Source organism: Drosophila tropicalis, unplaced genomic scaffold (genome assembly GCF_018151085.1).
Source record: "Drosophila tropicalis isolate 14030-0801.00 unplaced genomic scaffold, ASM1815108v1 contig_867, whole genome shotgun sequence".
In the NCBI taxonomy this organism is placed as follows: domain Eukaryota; kingdom Metazoa; phylum Arthropoda; class Insecta; order Diptera; family Drosophilidae; genus Drosophila; species Drosophila tropicalis.
In genome coordinates this window covers 971,856-989,393 of record NW_027173362.1, presented here as the reverse complement: position 1 = coordinate 989,393, position 17,538 = coordinate 971,856, and the positions used below count along the sequence as shown (strand labels likewise).

At 38.6% G+C, this 17,538-nt stretch overlaps 2 protein-coding genes across 2 annotated transcripts in view; one reads left to right on the top strand and one right to left on the bottom strand.

The window, feature by feature from the left end:
- kek5 (kekkon 5) overlaps positions 1-13,437 on the top strand; it is a 157,055-nt gene extending 143,618 nt beyond the window's left edge. The window contains exons 5-6 of the mRNA XM_068298348.1: positions 8,089-10,102; positions 11,048-13,437. Coding sequence (XP_068154449.1) covers positions 8,548-10,102; positions 11,048-12,294 — 2,802 coding nt within the window. The 5' untranslated portion in view covers positions 8,089-8,547 and the 3' untranslated portion in view covers positions 12,295-13,437. The remainder of the gene's footprint in view (positions 1-8,088; positions 10,103-11,047) is intronic.
- Positions 13,438-16,095: 2,658 nt separating this feature from the next.
- On the bottom strand, positions 16,096-17,295 carry LOC137583572 (proteasome subunit beta type-5-like). The gene is made up of 2 exons (XM_068298658.1): positions 17,029-17,295; positions 16,096-16,967 (listed from the first exon to the last, which is right to left on the bottom strand). The coding sequence occupies exons 1-2, from the start codon at positions 17,173-17,175 to the stop codon at positions 16,161-16,163; spliced, it is 954 nt and encodes a 317-aa protein (XP_068154759.1). The 5' UTR covers positions 17,176-17,295; the 3' UTR covers positions 16,096-16,160.
- Between the last annotated feature and the right edge of the window lie 243 nt (positions 17,296-17,538).

Below are 17,538 nucleotides of genomic sequence, written 5' to 3'. Positions count from 1 at the left end.
TAGGCAACTTTATTTTATAGTCCAACCACTTTACACTTTGTTTTTTTTGCATTTGTTGGATTTCCTTTTTATTTTTCTTGCGAAAATTTCCATTTGACATACTCGAATTTGCATATTTGGTTTCTTTTTTTTTTTTTTTTTTTTTTTTTTAGTTTTGTAGGTTTTCTTTATGTTTCTATGATTTTTAGTTGGATTTTTTCTTTCATGTCAGCTTTTTCTCATTTATTTGCAGCTGTCATTCGTAACAGAGTGTCAAAGGCGAGAGGGGGGAAGAGAAATGATGGGCAGAAGGCATCGGCCCGGGGTGAGACAATAGTAATTTTATTTGCCTTAGCCTTTACGGCTGTTGGTCCTATTGTTTTACTCTACCGCCAATTTCAACTCCAACTTCTGCTCTCTCTCTCTCTCTCTCTATCTCTGTCTATCTCTCTCTCTCTCGGACATATTTTGTTTTTGAGAAAGTTTTGGCGCCAGAGTTTAGGCAGCTTTTTAGTTGTTGTTATACTTTTTCTGGTCATAGACAAGTTTCAAGCGCTCATTTGTTAAGTTTGTTGGCAGGCCAAGTGCTCCTGCTAGAGATGGGCCAGAGACTACATAGAGACAGAGTTGAGGGTAGATGGATAACGAGAGGTAGGAATGTGCAGCAGTCTTATACTACACACTAAATATATACACATATGTACATATGTGGAAGATAAGGCAAAGGCCTTCTTCTTCTAGTTCATATTTTGCCACTGCCACACAATCTGCCATATGTTAATGCATATGCACATAAATTTCATGACAAAAGTGGAAGTTGAAGTGGAAACAAAACGACAAAAAAAAAAAGCAGAAAAGCTGAAAAGGATTGTCATATATCCTTGGAAGCCTCAAAGTTATGAATTATGGCATTTAATTTAACAAAAGAGACAAGAGCCAACCAAAAAAATATCAAATCGTTGATTTTCAGCAGAAAAAAAAAAACAATTCTTATGAGCTAGAAGGAGAATTTCAGCATTCAGTTTCTTCTTTCGCCTTCCTGTGAAATACTATGGTATAGTAGCCCACTGGAATTGAAAATGCTTGGTTCCAGACTTGGTCACTTTCCCATTCACCAGTCTACGTTAATTCCTAAAGGTTTCCTGATAGTCACAAATTTTTAATCGATGCAACCAACTTTCTTTTAAGTTCATGTTCAAATAATAGCCTAGACTTTTAATCTTACATCCATTCTAAAGAGATATGTATATCAGAGCTATAGAATGAATATGACATTAATGGCCAACAATTATTTGATTTCTGAATATATCATAATTATTTCGAACCTTCAGTCCTAATAGTGAAAACTAATGGTTCTTTTAAAATTTTGGCAATTCAGTGAATAAGTGAACTTATTAATACTAAAATTAATGTGTTGATACTTTTAAAAGAATCTAAATAAGATGAATTTATTCATTGTGACAAAAATGATTGTCTTTTTGAATATTAACTGATGTTCGCCTTTGTTTTGGGCTTTCCATTGACATTTTTGGAAATTTTTGGTTTCGCTTGGTTATGTTTAGTTTTGACGTAAAGTTGATTGATTGATTGATCCACCGCAGATGCTTAATGTGTCGGCAGTAGTTAAATGGCAGCTTCAGGCATCGGCTTTGGCCTCGGACTCAGCCAATCCACCCACCCATCATCATTTATGATGCATTTCAGTCGCTTCCAATTGGCTGTTGCCTGTTGCCATTTTGTGGCAGAAAACTGCTACACAGAAAATTGCGCGCATTTGGTAATTTTGTGCCAACATTTTGGCCAATTTTGGTAATACAATTTAATTTATTTCTCCATTTTTCTCTCGTTGTTGTTGTCGTTGTTGGACGGACGTGCGCTTAATGCGACGCACATATACTACATCATATAAATGTGTGTGTGTGTGTGTGTGCATGAGTTCGAACGGAGGCACTCACGTAATGACATGTGCTTAATATGCATAATAATAAAAACTCTGGTTGAAACACATGGAGAAACGGAAGGAAGCTAGGAGGCACCGAAAGTAACTTATGGACAGAGATAGAGTAAGAGAGAGATGAAAGAGGAAATATACAGAATATGAGGGATTGAAGTTGATCGCTCTTTATAGGTCCATGGCACGTACTTACATACATACACATGCATGTATGTGTGTGTGTGTGTATGTACTGACTTGTATATAGGTTGTTCTCCATAGGTTGCATATGTCAAAAAGTTCATCAATCATATCATATACCAAAATGGACAATATAATTTACACACCATATTCCAACACACAATTTCTACAGTGGGCCTGACAGGCATTGAAACCTACGAAAAAATTATTATTCCAATAAAAATTTCTCAAACTTAAATGTCAATGAGAAACCCTCAACTCTATGCCCCAATTTAATACCTTCTTTAGATTTGTTGAAGCTTCTTCACTAATTTGTTATCTTTCCCATAGTACAGAGGCCTGGCCGACGTTTTCTACTTCCCTTCCGCCCACTCAATGGACTGTGGGCATACATCATGTATAAGTCGAACGAATATGCTTTATTTATGCTTGCGAAATGACCGGTCATCAATGGTCAGTTGTTTGGTATCCACTCCACTTATTAATGGGTCAGGCGTGTGGCCAATTTTATGATTGTCCACTCTCCCGCATTTGCTCTTCTCGTCTGGCCAATTGTAGAGAGGATAGGATACTACCCAAACTTCCACCCAACACACACACACGCACAGCAACATGAATTTCATCGCCCATTTTCAACTATTATTGACATGTTCACTTTACTTTTATGCCTGGTCATTGTGTGTCCATTCAGGCAAAAAGTTCATTAATGCTAAACATTTTTCTTCTGTTTTTTTTTTTTTACCCATTTCTTGTTCACTCTCTTTCTCTCCCTCTCTCTCTCTCTCGTTTTCCTTTTTTGTTTGTATTTGTATTTGTTTTTACGAATATGTCAAATGTTCGGCCATTACATAAGCAATTTACATTTGGTCGGAACGATTGAAATCGTCGGAAACATGTGTCCAGATATCGCACAATATATTAAGTAGGTACACAATGTGTGTGTGTGTGTGTGTGTCTGAACATTTCAATATCATTATTATAATGTTCATAAAGATCTTGATTAGACCAACGAAGGAATCTACACCAAAATTCAAACGTAATCACGCAAACCGAAATGTATCCTTATCACCGATTTAAAACCCGATTGAATAATCATTTGTCAAAACAATATGTACAATTTAAGTTCAATTAGATAGTTCTTAACGTGCAACACCTTTGGGTAACTTTAGATAATTGACAAAGTATTAGCACTTAATATGTAGAGGAAACTGTTTGGGATGACCCTACGAAAAATTAATTGCTCATTTTGAATTAAACACCTTCGCCTGCTGCATCCGGTTGTCTGCAGGGTCGAGAGATAGATCGACTGTGTGGTTATCTGTGGGTCTGTCTGTCAGTCTGTCTATCTATCTGTCCAGCTGTCTATAGTGGTTTTCCTTGCTACATCCTGGACCCAGATGGTGTTACCTAAAATAGTTAGCCCAAGAGCTTCAAGAGCAGCAGCAGCAGCAGCAATCAAGTTTCCCTAACTGAAACTCAAACTGTGAACACAATTCCAATCAAGTCGAACCACGTAGTTGTGGGTGAAGTGTCTAGACTACTGGCGTTCAAATTAAATTCAAACTTTGCCAGCCAAGAAAATGAATTTTTAGCTAAACGTGGCAAAGGATGAAGGACCACTCGAATCACTCTTCCTCTCGGTATCGTTTAACTTGAAACGAAAAGCAATTTTTCTTTTTTGCTTTCTTTTTTGTAAGCGGCAAACTACTCAATCTCCACTCAACCACACTTTTTGTCTCTATCTCAGTTGGGGTTTCTTTTTTCTTATTGAAAGTTTTGACATCTAATACAAGGATTAGGTTGGTTAGATTAGAAACAATATTAAAATGTATCACTTGAAATAAAAACGAAAAGAAAAAGACCAGAAAAATAAAATACAGTCACAGCTGTTGCTCAATTGAATTGAAACAACAATTGATAATGGAATATTTGATTACTTGAAAAAGTGGTTAAAATTTTGATTGCATTTCCCTCATGATTGCCAGAAACATAGAGAGGGAGAGAGAGATGACAGCCGACTGAAATACAGATGCATAATCGACTGAAAGAGGTCTGACAACTTCCAATACAAACAGCATTCATCTGAAGTGAAAAGTGAGTCTTCTATTTCACTGTGGCTGTTGCAATTTTCTTTGGCATTTGCAATGTACTAAGAAAAATGGAAAAAGCGTCGAGACGAGACGAGTGGAGTTGAGTCTTTTGCATCGTTTCAATTTCCGTTTCAAGTTGGTATTTTTGCCTACCTCTGACGTTGGCATGTTTAAAGCTCATAAGTAAAATCCATGTTATTTGAAAACGCTTCACTCAAAATCAGAAACAGATATCTTCTGGCAAGACAGGTAATTGCTATCAACGAAATATTCAATCACTTTAAATAAATGCAAATCGGCTAAAGCCAATTCATTGACAAATTCCAAAACATGACTTGGTCCGCCCACTAACGAGCATAGTCAGCCAAAAATCACTTAAAAACTTATGAGAAGCTAGTTTCATGTTCAATTTCTTACCCAATCTATACTATTTAGGAAAATTTTAGATATGAAACAATGAATATGAATATATCGATAACTTTTGTCGTCAACAATGAAAGCAATGGATCACTCTAACATTGATTGATCTAACATTATTTGACGAGACGATCGATTGACGATTAGGAGTTTGAGACTAGACCGATTTGATTGGAGAATAGTTAAAAGAAGTTCTTATAGGCAATTCAATTCTCTAGAATCAGAGTCATTTTCATTAGATCCTTTCTGCTTCAAATTCCCGCGAAGAGTTGCCAGATCTGTCGATTCCATTTCATTCCGCTTATGCCATCATTAGGCGTGACTAACCGAGCAGGCAAACGGTTTTTCTTTGATACTCAAAAACTTAAATGGTACATAAAAACAATTTGCAAATAGGCTTTCAATTTGTTCTAACAAATGTAAAAACAAAAGTAACAAAAAAGAAATGCGCTTCATTTAGCAACATTTTGTTGTGACGACGACGACGACGACGACGTTGGCGGCAACGAGTGGAAATTGTTGTCCATTTTTTGACGGTTCAACAACTTTTGTCGCACAAAAAGATAGGAAAGAAGTCAGACAGAGAGGGAGATAAAAAGAGACTGAAACACGAAACACACTTAAAAGCAATTGCCAATTGGAATACGACGAGAAAAAAAGCTCAAAACAAAAAGCGCATAAAAATCGAACCCAAAAAAACAAAACAAAAAAGAAAAAATACAAATAAAATGGAAATGGGTAGAAGCAGCAGCAGCAGCAGCTACAATAGCAGCGGCGGCAGCAGCAACCAAACCAAAGCAATTAAATTTGTTCAAATCGATTTAAGCTGACAATAGACACAACCGGGCTAGCTAAATGGTCAGAGGCCAAAAGGGGGGTAGAGGGAGGCGTGGCACTTCTCTCTCTCTATATAGCAATTACAACCGCAAATGGCAATAAAATGACAGCAGCAGCAGCAGCAGCGGCAGCAAAAACAAACGAATCGTTACATTAAAGCAGGATGCCAATGTCGATATACCCTGTAGTTGGATCAATAGAAATCTACCTCACTCTAATTGTCACCCCAAAAGCTCAAACCCACATGCAAAGTCAGAGAAGTTAACCATGGTCTGTGGTTGTCTTCGATCTCAATATGCCTGATTCGCGAAATGAATGTAAAGGGTATTTCACCTAGGGTCACCTAGCCAGAAATGGCAGCAATTGATGATAATGGGAAGAGCTGAACTAAAGGAAATAAAGACGTACATGCCTCGAGGGCTAAACACAAATACAAATTGACAGCCATTTAAGTGGCCTTAGATCATGAGATCCTGTTATCTATTTGGTAATAGATGCGTGAATGCTGTGGCAAATGAGTGAGAATGTTGTGAGAATAAAGGAAAGGAAAGTCCGATTTTAGCCATAGAATTTGTTTTCGATCTGCATCCTTGATCTAAGTTCCATCATCTATGTATGTATGTGTGTACCTCTACATCATTTCACTTCACATGACTGCCATCTTCTCCACTTTGTTACCTCGCCCCCTCTCGTCTCGTCTCTGCTCAGTAAACAATGCAAATGGTAAAAACCCATTGAGCAAATATTTAACAAAGCGCAAAATTGCAGCATTTTTCTTTCCTTTTTATTTGCATATTTAATTTGTTTTGAGGTTTTTTCTCTTGCCAACGAACAAAAACCGCTGACACAGCAACAACAAAAGCAACGGGCGCAAAATGTGCACAAACAAATGCACACACACAAACACCAAAAAACAAAAAACAGAAAAAAAAATTACAAGAACAACAATAACAACAAGAAAATACATAGAAAAACCCTCAACGAACCGCGTTTTATGGGTCGATTGTGAGCAGAAAAATGGCTTAAAAGGGCTGGATTGTGTTAGGTAGAAAACTGCACAAGGATGATTACAAGGACGAAACGGAGGCGAACCTACATCATCGCTTAGCAACATAAAAAAACTTGTAAATGTTGATGCGGGACATCGGTCCCGATGGTGGGGAAGCGGCAGAAAAGTTCAAATGATATCAAAGACTCAAAACTTGACTTAATGGCAACTCAAATTGTTAACTTATCATTTTACTATTTGAGTAGTGACTACTTTGGCAACCAAAAATTTGCATTCAAGGAAACGAAATGAAACTTCTAACTTTAAGTTGTTCTCTCCGAACTGTATTCAAGTTCAAATAATTTGAAAACAAAGCATTTTTCACCCGACTTGACATCTGAGCAATTATTAAGACATCATCCACCACACTTGTAGACTAGCGATAGTCTTCCTCTTTACTCTAAGCTAATCTAATGAAGATCATGATCTTGATCACAGCGAGGTAACTGGCATAGAGCTTGAGACTGGTAAACAAAAGCCAAAAACTAGCCAAATTGCCAGCACTGATTATCGCCATTGCAGTTGCTGTTGCACTTGATTGCAATTGCTATTAATTTGTGAATAATTTATTTTTGGGGTCTAAACTTTACTAGATAATGCGCGTATTTTATTTGTGTTTGCCTTCGCTTGGGTAAAACCGTGTGCTCCCCCAGCTACAGGGAGTTGGAGGGTGAGGATTGCCGCAAACATTTGCGGCTGCCTGCACTGACTGAAAGCGTTACATGATGAAAACTGAGACAGGAATATATTTACAGGGAAATGGGCCATGCGGGAGATGTGAAGACGGGAATCAGTATTTAATTAAAATTGCAACCGAAAAGAAAACCTCAGCTTGAGTTTTCCTTTAACAAAGAATTTTGTCATGTTGCTTGTTCACACTTTTTTTTTTTTCGCCGGGCTTGTTTTATTTTTTGTTTGTTATCCTACGCATTCCTCTTTTTGGATCCTCTTGTTACTCGTGCCGTACAGAGCGCACAGCAGGTGGGCGTGGCAAAAGTTGTCAGTTAGACAGCCGCAAACTGCTGTCAGACTTTAACAACATTTTCATTAATCAAGTCCCACCTGACGACCATCCTCAAAGCATCCCTCCCTTCCTTCAGTCGCTTTACCACTTTTTCTTGTTGAGCCAGAAATTAAGCCACGAAAAAGCGCAAAAGAAAAACCAGTATGTGGTTATTTTTGTTGTCGTTGTTGTTGTTGTTATTGTTGTGGTTGGTTTCTGGTTTGTCCCTTTTGCTTTTTAAAACTTTTCTTTAGTCATTTGTCAATTATTCAATAAATGATTCTTACATTGAGTCATGCACAGTCCTAGGCAGAAAAATCTGTCCAAATCCATGAAATCGAAATCGACTCTTTAGAAAACATAGAAAAAAAGATTTCAAGGCAATGTTTTTTCCCTTTCAATGTAATCTTACATAAATTGATAGTACAGACGATCGATCGATCCACTGTAAAATTTAAATGGTAAATGACTTAAAAAAAAAAGGTCGCTTTAACTTTTGTTTAAAACGTTGGCTTTTCTTTCTTGCTGGTTAACTTTTTACTAATCTACACACTTTTGTTTTCTTTACATCTCTTTCCAGTTGGAAATGCTGTGCGGCTGCTAATTGCGAGGAACAACAACGAATGAACAGCAAGGACGACGAAAAAAAAGGGTCTCTAAAGGGACATTAATTAATCACAGTCTTGTCTGTCGAACGCACACACACAAACACACCCGCACACTGCTCTGTAAGGGAGCAAGCCAGTAAGGAGGAAGGAAAAAAAAATCAAATTAACAAGGCGTCAAAAGGATTAACAAAACCCATCGAAAACAGTGGGCTTACTCCCCCCTAATCACCGTCTGACCAAAGGAACGGGGGAGCAGCTTAAAAAATACGTGACACGCAACGCGCACACACACAGAAAGTGCGCAAAAGGGCGTAAAGGAAACGCTGAAACGGAAAACGGGAACAGGATTAGGTAGCTTCAACACTGCGCTGGAACGTGTTGGGATTATCTAAGAAAGAAAAAGAGAAGCAAATACCACAGCCACCAATCACATGAAAATGGAACTGAAAGGGCAAAAAAATCAACGGCTATTTGGCCGTTTAATGGGCATCCATCTGGTATTACTTGTCATTTTACTCCAAGAGACAGTGGCCCACACGGATTGGATGCAGAATTGCAGCAGTTGTCACTGCCATTGGAATTCGGGCAAGAAGTCGGCGGACTGTAAAAACAAGAAACTCATCAAAATCCCACAAAATATGAGCAATGAAATGCAAGTGGTTGATTTTTCGTCTAATCAAATACCCGAGCTTCGTAGTGAAGAGTTCCTACGGGCCGATCTGCCCAATTTGCATAAGATCTATTTGCGCAATTGTACCATACAGGAGGTCCATCGGGAGGCATTTCGTGGCTTACAGATATTGATTGAACTGGATCTATCGAACAATCATATACGGGATCTACATCCGGGCACATTTGCCGGATTGGAGAAGCTGCGGAATGTTCTCATCAATAATAATGAGATTGAAGTCTTGCAGAATGATCTATTTGTGAATTTGAGTTTTCTGGTACGCGTCGAGTTTAGAAATAATCGCCTCAAGCAGGTCCAGTTGCGTGTATTTGTTGGATCGTTGCCTCTGTCGAGCATTGCTCTGGATCAGAATCAATTGACACACCTGCACAAGGAAACGTTTAAGGATCTACAGAAATTGACCTCGTTGTCGCTGCAAAGTAATCAATGGAATTGCAGTTGTGAGCTGCAAGAGTTTCGCGACTTCGCCATATCAAAGAGATTGTATACACCGCCCACCGATTGCCAGGAGCCGCCTCAGCTGCGGGGAAAACTCTGGAGCGAAGTGCCCACTGAGAACTTTGCATGTCGCCCACGAATTTTAGGTTCGGTGCGTTCATTTGTCGAGGCCAATCACGACAATATCACATTGCCCTGCCAAATTGTTGGCACCCCCAGGCCAAATGTCACTTGGGTGTACAACAAGAGGCCGGTCAATTTGAATGATCCGAGGATACGAGTCCTGAACACCATCGAACAGGGTTATCGTCAGGCCATGACATCGGAGCTAAGGATTTTTGGAGTACGACAATCCGACAAGGGTTCCTACATCTGCATAGCCGATAATCGTGGCGGCAAAGCCGAGGCCGAGTTCCAACTCTTGGTGAATGGAGACTATGGCGGTGTTATCGGTGGCGATGGATTGGGCCTCAATTTGGGCGGCATGAGTGGCTCCATTGGCGCCTCGACCAGTGATCCGCAGACCAATGTCATTCTCATTATCTGCCTTATCGCTACTTCGATTCTCCTGTTGCTCATTGTTTCCGTACTGACCCTCTTCTGGTATTGTCGCCGCATTAAGACCTACCAAAAGGACAACACCATGATGAGTAACGATGGATTGATTTCATCCAAATTGGAGAAGACTCACAACGGCTCAATGCTCGAGGGTTCGGTTATAATGGAAATGCAAAAGAGTTTGCTCAACGAAGTCAATCCGGTCGAGAAGCCGCCCAGGCGTACGGATATCGAGAGTGTTGATGGTGGTGATGATGGGCATGAGATTAAGAAAACGTTGCTGGATGAAACAGTATACGGTAAGTAGACCAAGTTAAAAGCAGAGAAATTCAGTAGACTTAACATTAATCGGGAGCCACAAATTCAAGTAATCATTTTACAATTTCCAAGCTTAGTGTCATTTTGATTTCGTGTGACAATTCACATTACTTGCATACTTTTAGGCTGTGCCTCGAAAAACGTAAAATTTAAAAGCAAAAAGTTTTGTTTCCTTTAGCAGTTTCAAAGCTAACTCCAACTTCAGCAGAACATCAAATGGAACAGAAATCTCTTATGCTGTAATAAGACAATCGTGGATTGTTAGTTGCATATTTCTTAAACTAATTTAATTTGACAGTTAACATTATCTGCTAGCTGGAATGTCGGCTATAATGCGATACGACTTTTGGCACATGTCAACAAAGCATCTGCTGCCCTCAAACCCCTTTACTCACCCCGCTTACCAACTTCCTCTTAACTCATAAAACGAGCAGCCAACACAACACCAACGAAAACAAACTGCATCAATTGCATTCAATTGGCTTTTCAATTGTCGTTGGCAATTCAATTGCCATCTGCGGCAATTGGCAAATCGAAAATTTCAAAACAAACATCCGTTGGCCTTTGTTCGTGTGTTTGTATTGGCTTCTTTTCGTGTGACCCTTGTGTGTGTGTGTGTGTGCTACCACGGAGTGAGTGGTGAGGGGATATCTAGTGTTGGCTAATGCTGTGGAAATAATAAGTGTGCGGAGGAGAATGGGTGAAGGCTGAATTATCAAAGTGTTTTGACATTGGACTGTTAATATTTATTCAATAAGTAGATCAACTTACATTAAGTTAGACAAAGTGAGTAATAATGCTAGTTTGATAGTGGTTTAGCCATCTTAGAGTATCTATAGAGGAATGTGAAGCACTTTAGCTTCTAAAACTTTATGCCTAAAACCCTAATTACTCATTTCGTTCATTTCTTACTTGTCTTTTCGCAGTGGCCAATCATTCTCGGGACGATGAGACACACTCGGTGGCCCTTTCGGATACAACAACCACACCCCGCTCTCGTCACACCTATGTGGATGATACGTATGGCAATAGCTTACCACCCGATTTGTTGGCTTTTCCGGCACGCGTGCCGCCCACTTCGCCATCGATGCAATCATCGCAATCCAATATACCCGATCAGGTGATCTATGGCATACGTTCGCCTCCGCCGCTAACCAGTCCTGTTTATGCTCACATGACTCCGCACGGCATCTATGGTACAACCACACTAACGGCGGCCCACACACACAACGGCTTCATGACGCTCCAACATCCCAAGACTCGCAATCTGGCATTGATAGCAAATCTGGCGAACAGCCGGCAGCAGCAGCAGCAACAACAGCAGCAGCTGGCGGCCTTGCAGCAACATCAGCAATCCTCGCAAGCATCACCATTTTTGCCAGCCCCAGTGGTTTATTCGCCTGCCGCAACGGCAGTGGTAATGAAACAAGGTTACATGACCATACCTCGAAAACCCCGTGTACCCAGTTGGGCCCCAAGCACTTCGGGGGCAGCAGCTGCGGCGGCGGCGGCGGCAACGCATTTGAGTGAATTCCAATCGCCCACATCGCCCAATCCCAGTGAGACGGGAACGGCCACTACAGCCGAATTGCAAGCCGAGCCGGTCTATGATAATTTGGGTTTGCGCACCACAGCCGGAGGCAATTCTACCCTCAATTTGAATAAGGTGAATGGCAGCGGTGCAGGAGCACAGCAACAACAGCAGCAACAGCAGCAGCAACAACAACGGGAGCAACAACAGTATACAATGCGGGATCGACCACTGCCGGCCACGCCCAGTCTCACTTCGGTGGCCTCAGCGGCGAATAATAGCAAGATCTATGAGCCGATACATGAATTGATACAACAGCAGCAATTGCAACAGCAACAGCAACAGCAGCAGCAGCAGCATCTCTTCGCTTCCGATTCGGAGCCATTGTATGGTGGAGGTAGGCATCATCATGGTCATGGCATAGCCATATTGCCAGCAAACACAATTAGCGGGGTAGGGTCATCGGCCTCGCCGACTCATGGCGCCACCGCGAATATCGGTGATTCCCCTAAAGTGGCTAAAATACCACCGCGACCACCACCGAAGCCCAAAAAGAAAATGTCCGTTACGACAACTTTACGGGGTCAGGGTAGTACAAGTCAACTCTTTGACGATGAGGGCGAAGATGGCACCGAGGTTTAAGCGCTAACTGCTAGCACTTAAAAGAAAAAGCTAAAAAAAAAGAAAAGAAAAAAAAACGACAATTCAATTGCCTTTAAATTTAAAAAAGAAACAAAAGAGAAAATATTTCAACTCCCACTTCCATTTCCTCTGTGAAGAGTAGAAGTCGCGAAACGAAACGCCATAACATGGAACGAGGAAGTACAGTACCGCAGTACAGTAGCGTGGAGAAAGAGATGGGAATATGCAACACTGCATAAACCAACACATAAATAAGAGGCACAGCGTTGCCACCTTGGTTGCATGAATCGATAGCGTGTGTGTGTGCCAAACGACTGAATTGTAGATTTTTAGAGAAATTCAATTTGCAAAAATGAAATCCGAAGAAAAGAACGAGAGAACAGAGAAGACAGCAGATAGAAGATAGAAGAGAATAGATTAGAAGAATGAATGAGCAGAAAAGAAGAATTCAAGTTTTAATATTAACATCTATTAAACTACTCGCGATTCTTTAAGTTTTTTTTTTTTTTTTTAGAAAGAAAACGGATTATATATGGATATAGAAATATATATATATAAACCTATATATACTTATATCGATAATTAGGTACTACGAATGCATTAAGAAAAGGAATATTAGCCCTAAGCGAACATTAAATTTTGAAATTTAAAAGAAAAAACAACAAAAAAAATTCCTCTCCCTAAACAATTTAAAAACAAAAGACGAAAAAAAATCTGTACCAATCCCAACCCCACATCAAGTGAAAGTGTTTTACATACTTATCTATATACATACACATAAATATATATATAAACCTCTATATATATATATATATAAATATTATTTATAGTATAAATTGTAAATTATGTTAGAAAGAAGAAGTGTTTTTTTTTTTTTTTTCATTTTCATTTTTAATCAATTCAATTTTTTTTATATGAATGAATGTAATTGCAAATATGATATGGTCTAGGATATGTAGAGTGGTTTCTATAGGATTCTTTCGATAGGTTTTGGCGCCGATATTTTGGTTCCCATAACCAATTTAACGGCCATCGAACCGGTTACAAGAATTCAATGGGGCCCGTAATTACAGATATTTAATAAGATTTGCACTCGCAACAAAAAAGCAAAAAGATTACTGCAGAAAAATAAAACAAAGGGAAGAGGAGAAAATATTTAAAATTAATATAATTCGTATATATAAAAAGAAATATATATATATATATATTTAAATTGTCTACTAGCTATTACAAACAATTATATTAAATCAAATTTACATAAATATGTATGTATATGAATGTATTTTACCAATTAAAAACGAAAAACAAACTAAAAATAAAACTAAAACATGTTAATTCAGCATAAGAAAGTGAATCGGAAGCGGAAACGAATGCGAAGGCACAAGCATAAGCTAACGAATGAAGAATAAAGTGTATTACGATTAAGAGAAACTGTATTTGTATATATCATAAGCATGAATCGATCTGCATATATTGAATATACATACATATATATATGTATACTAAATATATGTTTTATTTGTAATAATTAGATGTACTAATCACACACACACACACCACACCACACCACAAACACATTTCAAATCTTAATCCAAATAGACACAGAACGCGGCAAACAAATTTTACATTGTGCGAAATAGTAAACAAAAAGAAAAAAATAGTTAGTTATACAAACTTACAACAAGCCACAATATACCAAACAGGTTAAAGGTTAAACTTTTCGATACAAACAGACACACACACACACACACTCACCTTAGGGTTATCGTGAATTCCCTTTTCTCAAATGTTTTCCACTACTTTCAAGAAGGTGGCAACGCCTTTTTGCCCTGACTCGAATGGATATTACACGAGTGATGTACATACATCTAATATATAGTTATTGAAATGTACATCTAACTACACAACTAGATGAATATCCTGAAAAGTTATCCCAACGAAGTTTCCAAATAACTATTTCACAGTGGTGCCAACAATCCAATATAAAAGTGAAGTGAGAAACCCTTAGGATTGTGCATTGTTATCCATGGCAACTCTGTGCATAGGGCTTAGAAGTGTGACCATAGCTTTTGCAGTTTAAAGTGGCAACTCTATAAACTGCAAGCATTTGAGAAACGAAGGGAAAATGGAACACCGAAACTTGGTTAACCATTTCGCCAAAAAGATTCAAAAAACTTCTGACATTAAGAACAGAAAAAAGTCAAACCAATTTGAAATGAGCTTAAGCCATTCACACATACACGGCAATATCCATACACACACACACACACACACAGACACACAATTTAAATTTATATTATAATTTTTTAAATTATACACTTCTTTGGCGAGGCACATGCAAAGCTCAGTTTATATTTAGTTTTAGCAAACAAAAAAAAAAACAAAAAAAAAAAGCCCCAAACTTGCCCCCGCAACGAGGCAACCAAAACGAAACGTAAAGATCAATACCTAAAAAACTATTTTGCAAAGTATTAAAATTATATATAAATATAAACTATATATTTTTTTTTTTTTCGTGCTCGTTTTTTATACACATTTACACATAAGTATTTTTAAGTTTTCCTTTTTTTTTTTTTTTTGCAATTAAACAAGCGCCACATAAATCGAAAATAAACTACAAAACATAAAAAAACGATCTCGAAAAATGCTTAAAAACAAATAATAAAAAGAAGAAGAAGAAGTATATAATAAACATATTGCCAGCATCAGAAAACAAAAACAAAAAACTGTTCACATTAGCACAAAAATCAAATCAAAAAAGCAAAAAAAAAAAAAAAAAAAAAACATTTAATTTTAGCTAACTAACTGTAACTGTAAAGGGTTCTCTATATAAGTACATAAGTTTCATACCATATAATTTTTTTGCATTGTTTTTCCTAACACCTTTCAAACAACAAAACAAAACGAAAAATATATATATATATAAAACAAACAACATAAAAAAACAACAAAAAAATGCAAAAAAAAACAAGCAAACAACAAAAATACATACATATATTACGAAAATAAAGAAAATCATTAAAAAAAAACAAAGAAAATATTTTTATTTTGGAAAATTATCAGTTTCAATGCGAATATGGAGCCAGCTAAAGCTTTGATGCCAATATATAGGTCTAAAGTCTAGGTGTAAGCTGAACGATATAGTTATTCGATCCGGCTGAGTCCGAGATATACATACAAGTATATGGAGCAGTATATGGAACCCCTTTTGGAAAGGCATAAAAATTGAAATTAATTTCAAGTCCACTTAAAGTGCCTGCGATTAACTGTGTGGCGTTTAAATTGTAGGGCCGACTATAGGGCATTAGTGCCTAGGACCAATCCAGACAATGGCAGCTATTAAATTGAATTGAGTTGGCTATAACGTGGTGAATATTTGGCCAACAAGTGTGATGGGACTTTATTATGGCACCACATACATTTGAAGCAAGGAAACTAGCCAGGACTCTTTGTCGAGTTCCTCAAGATCATTGTTAATGTATGATCAACGTTTTTATTACTTTGGTCTTAATATTTTTAGTTTTTCTCCTCATTAAGGACTTTGGAACTGTTGAAATAGATTGGGATCCCAAGAAGAGGGCGGATGTGAAGAGAGAAAGTCGTAGGCCAACTTTTCGGTTATTATTATATGAACAACAAGGATCCGGCTTCGAATCCCAGGATGGAGTTTTGTGTTTTAGAGGAAGATGAAAAAGGAGGAATATCTTACAGTGTAGGACTTTTATGTATCTAAGACAATCTGTATCTGAAGAACCAGAGCTAATTATAGCGAATCCATCAGATCTCACCTGTTAAAGACGATTTATTTCGAAGATAATCTTTATTTCTATATTATTTCATTCATGAAGCAAATAAACTTATTTCCATTATCGAGTGTCATCGTTATTGCCCTCATTGTCTTCATCCCCTTCCTTTGGGATTGTGCATGGCCTCTTCTTGAGATCCAAACCATCTCTGGCAAAATACCTTTCCTTAGAATCGACATCGAGCGTTGGTTGGTTGTCAAAGTTCTTAAAGCGTTCGTGCAATACGACAGAATCTGTACATGAGATTTTTTTCCAACCATCCTTAGTGATATGATAGACGCGCACAAGTCCCCCCGTGTAACTGTCGCTATAGGTGGCGTGGTAAAGGGCACGCTCTGCCAACGTAAAGGCCTCCTCGTTGGTCATGTCGAAATGGAAATTCACGTCAAACACTCCCATAGCAGCAAGTGAACCGCTTCCCACTACGAAATTGCTGCCATACAAACGCTCGCCATCGGAGTCGACATAGGCGAGTTGAGGACCTTTCGGACCCCAGCCTGCCAGCATCATGCCCATTGACAAGCCCATATCCAGCATGTGAAAGGCCGTATTGCAGATCATTCGTGCGGCTGCCCGCACTGGCAATTTACGCTTGAAGCGCAACTCGTAGAGGCGACACTCCCGCATTAAAACCCGATCCCAGTAGCAGCAATCGGCGGCACAACCGGCCATAGTGCCCAGCAGATGATCACTGATCTCTATAATTTTCTCCACCTCATTGGAGCCAATGAATGTGTCGGAAGTACCACGCGAATCGGCACACAAAACGATCCCACCTTGGAATATAAAACCCAGCGTGGTGGTGCCACTGGTGACATTTATCTTTGTGCTGGTCTTCTCGAACAGCTTGTTTATATTCCCAAATGGCTAGACATTACGTACAGAAGCTTCAGATAAATGAATCAAACAAAATACTTCACTCACTCACATATGGTGTTGGCGGCAACACCAACTTGAATGGATTCTGAAAGTTAATGGAACCCATTGCAGCTTGATTGCGCTGTCCGTGGTCGAGAATTTCATACGGAGTTGCAAAATCCAGTTTGTTCATACCGCAAATCCCTTCCAATGCCATATTGATAAATATTTATGGCTAGCAAAATATACTCGTAGGAAAATCACAAAATTTCCATGTACTCAAAGTTTGATTTTAGAAAATATACTGTTATACTACGCCAGTTGGAAAAGCAACTAAATATTTGCCTAGCTACAATCTGTAAAACAGAATATATTAATGACACTCTTCAATCAGCTTGCTTAGCTGCTGAAACAAGGGTCAGAAATAATCGTACATATATTTTGGTTTGAATTTGTTCCGTTTTAGTCACTTTTACTTCTTAGAGGCGAACGATGAGGCCCAGGATAGTGGTATCATCCCATGAACTGAACTGGCTATCCCTTCATCAGGAAGTCATAGGAACGTTCACCTGATGAGTGC

Bases quoted from the DNA above. Each gene is read 5' to 3' on its own strand.
- LOC137583572 (XM_068298658.1), bottom strand. From the start codon at position 17,175: ATGGCATTGGAAGGGATTTGCGGTATGAACAAACTGGATTTTGCAACT. The intron at 16,968-17,028 runs GTGAGTGAGTGA...CGTAATGTCTAG, and splicing joins TGTTGCCGCCAACACCATAT to CCATTTGGGAATATAAACAA.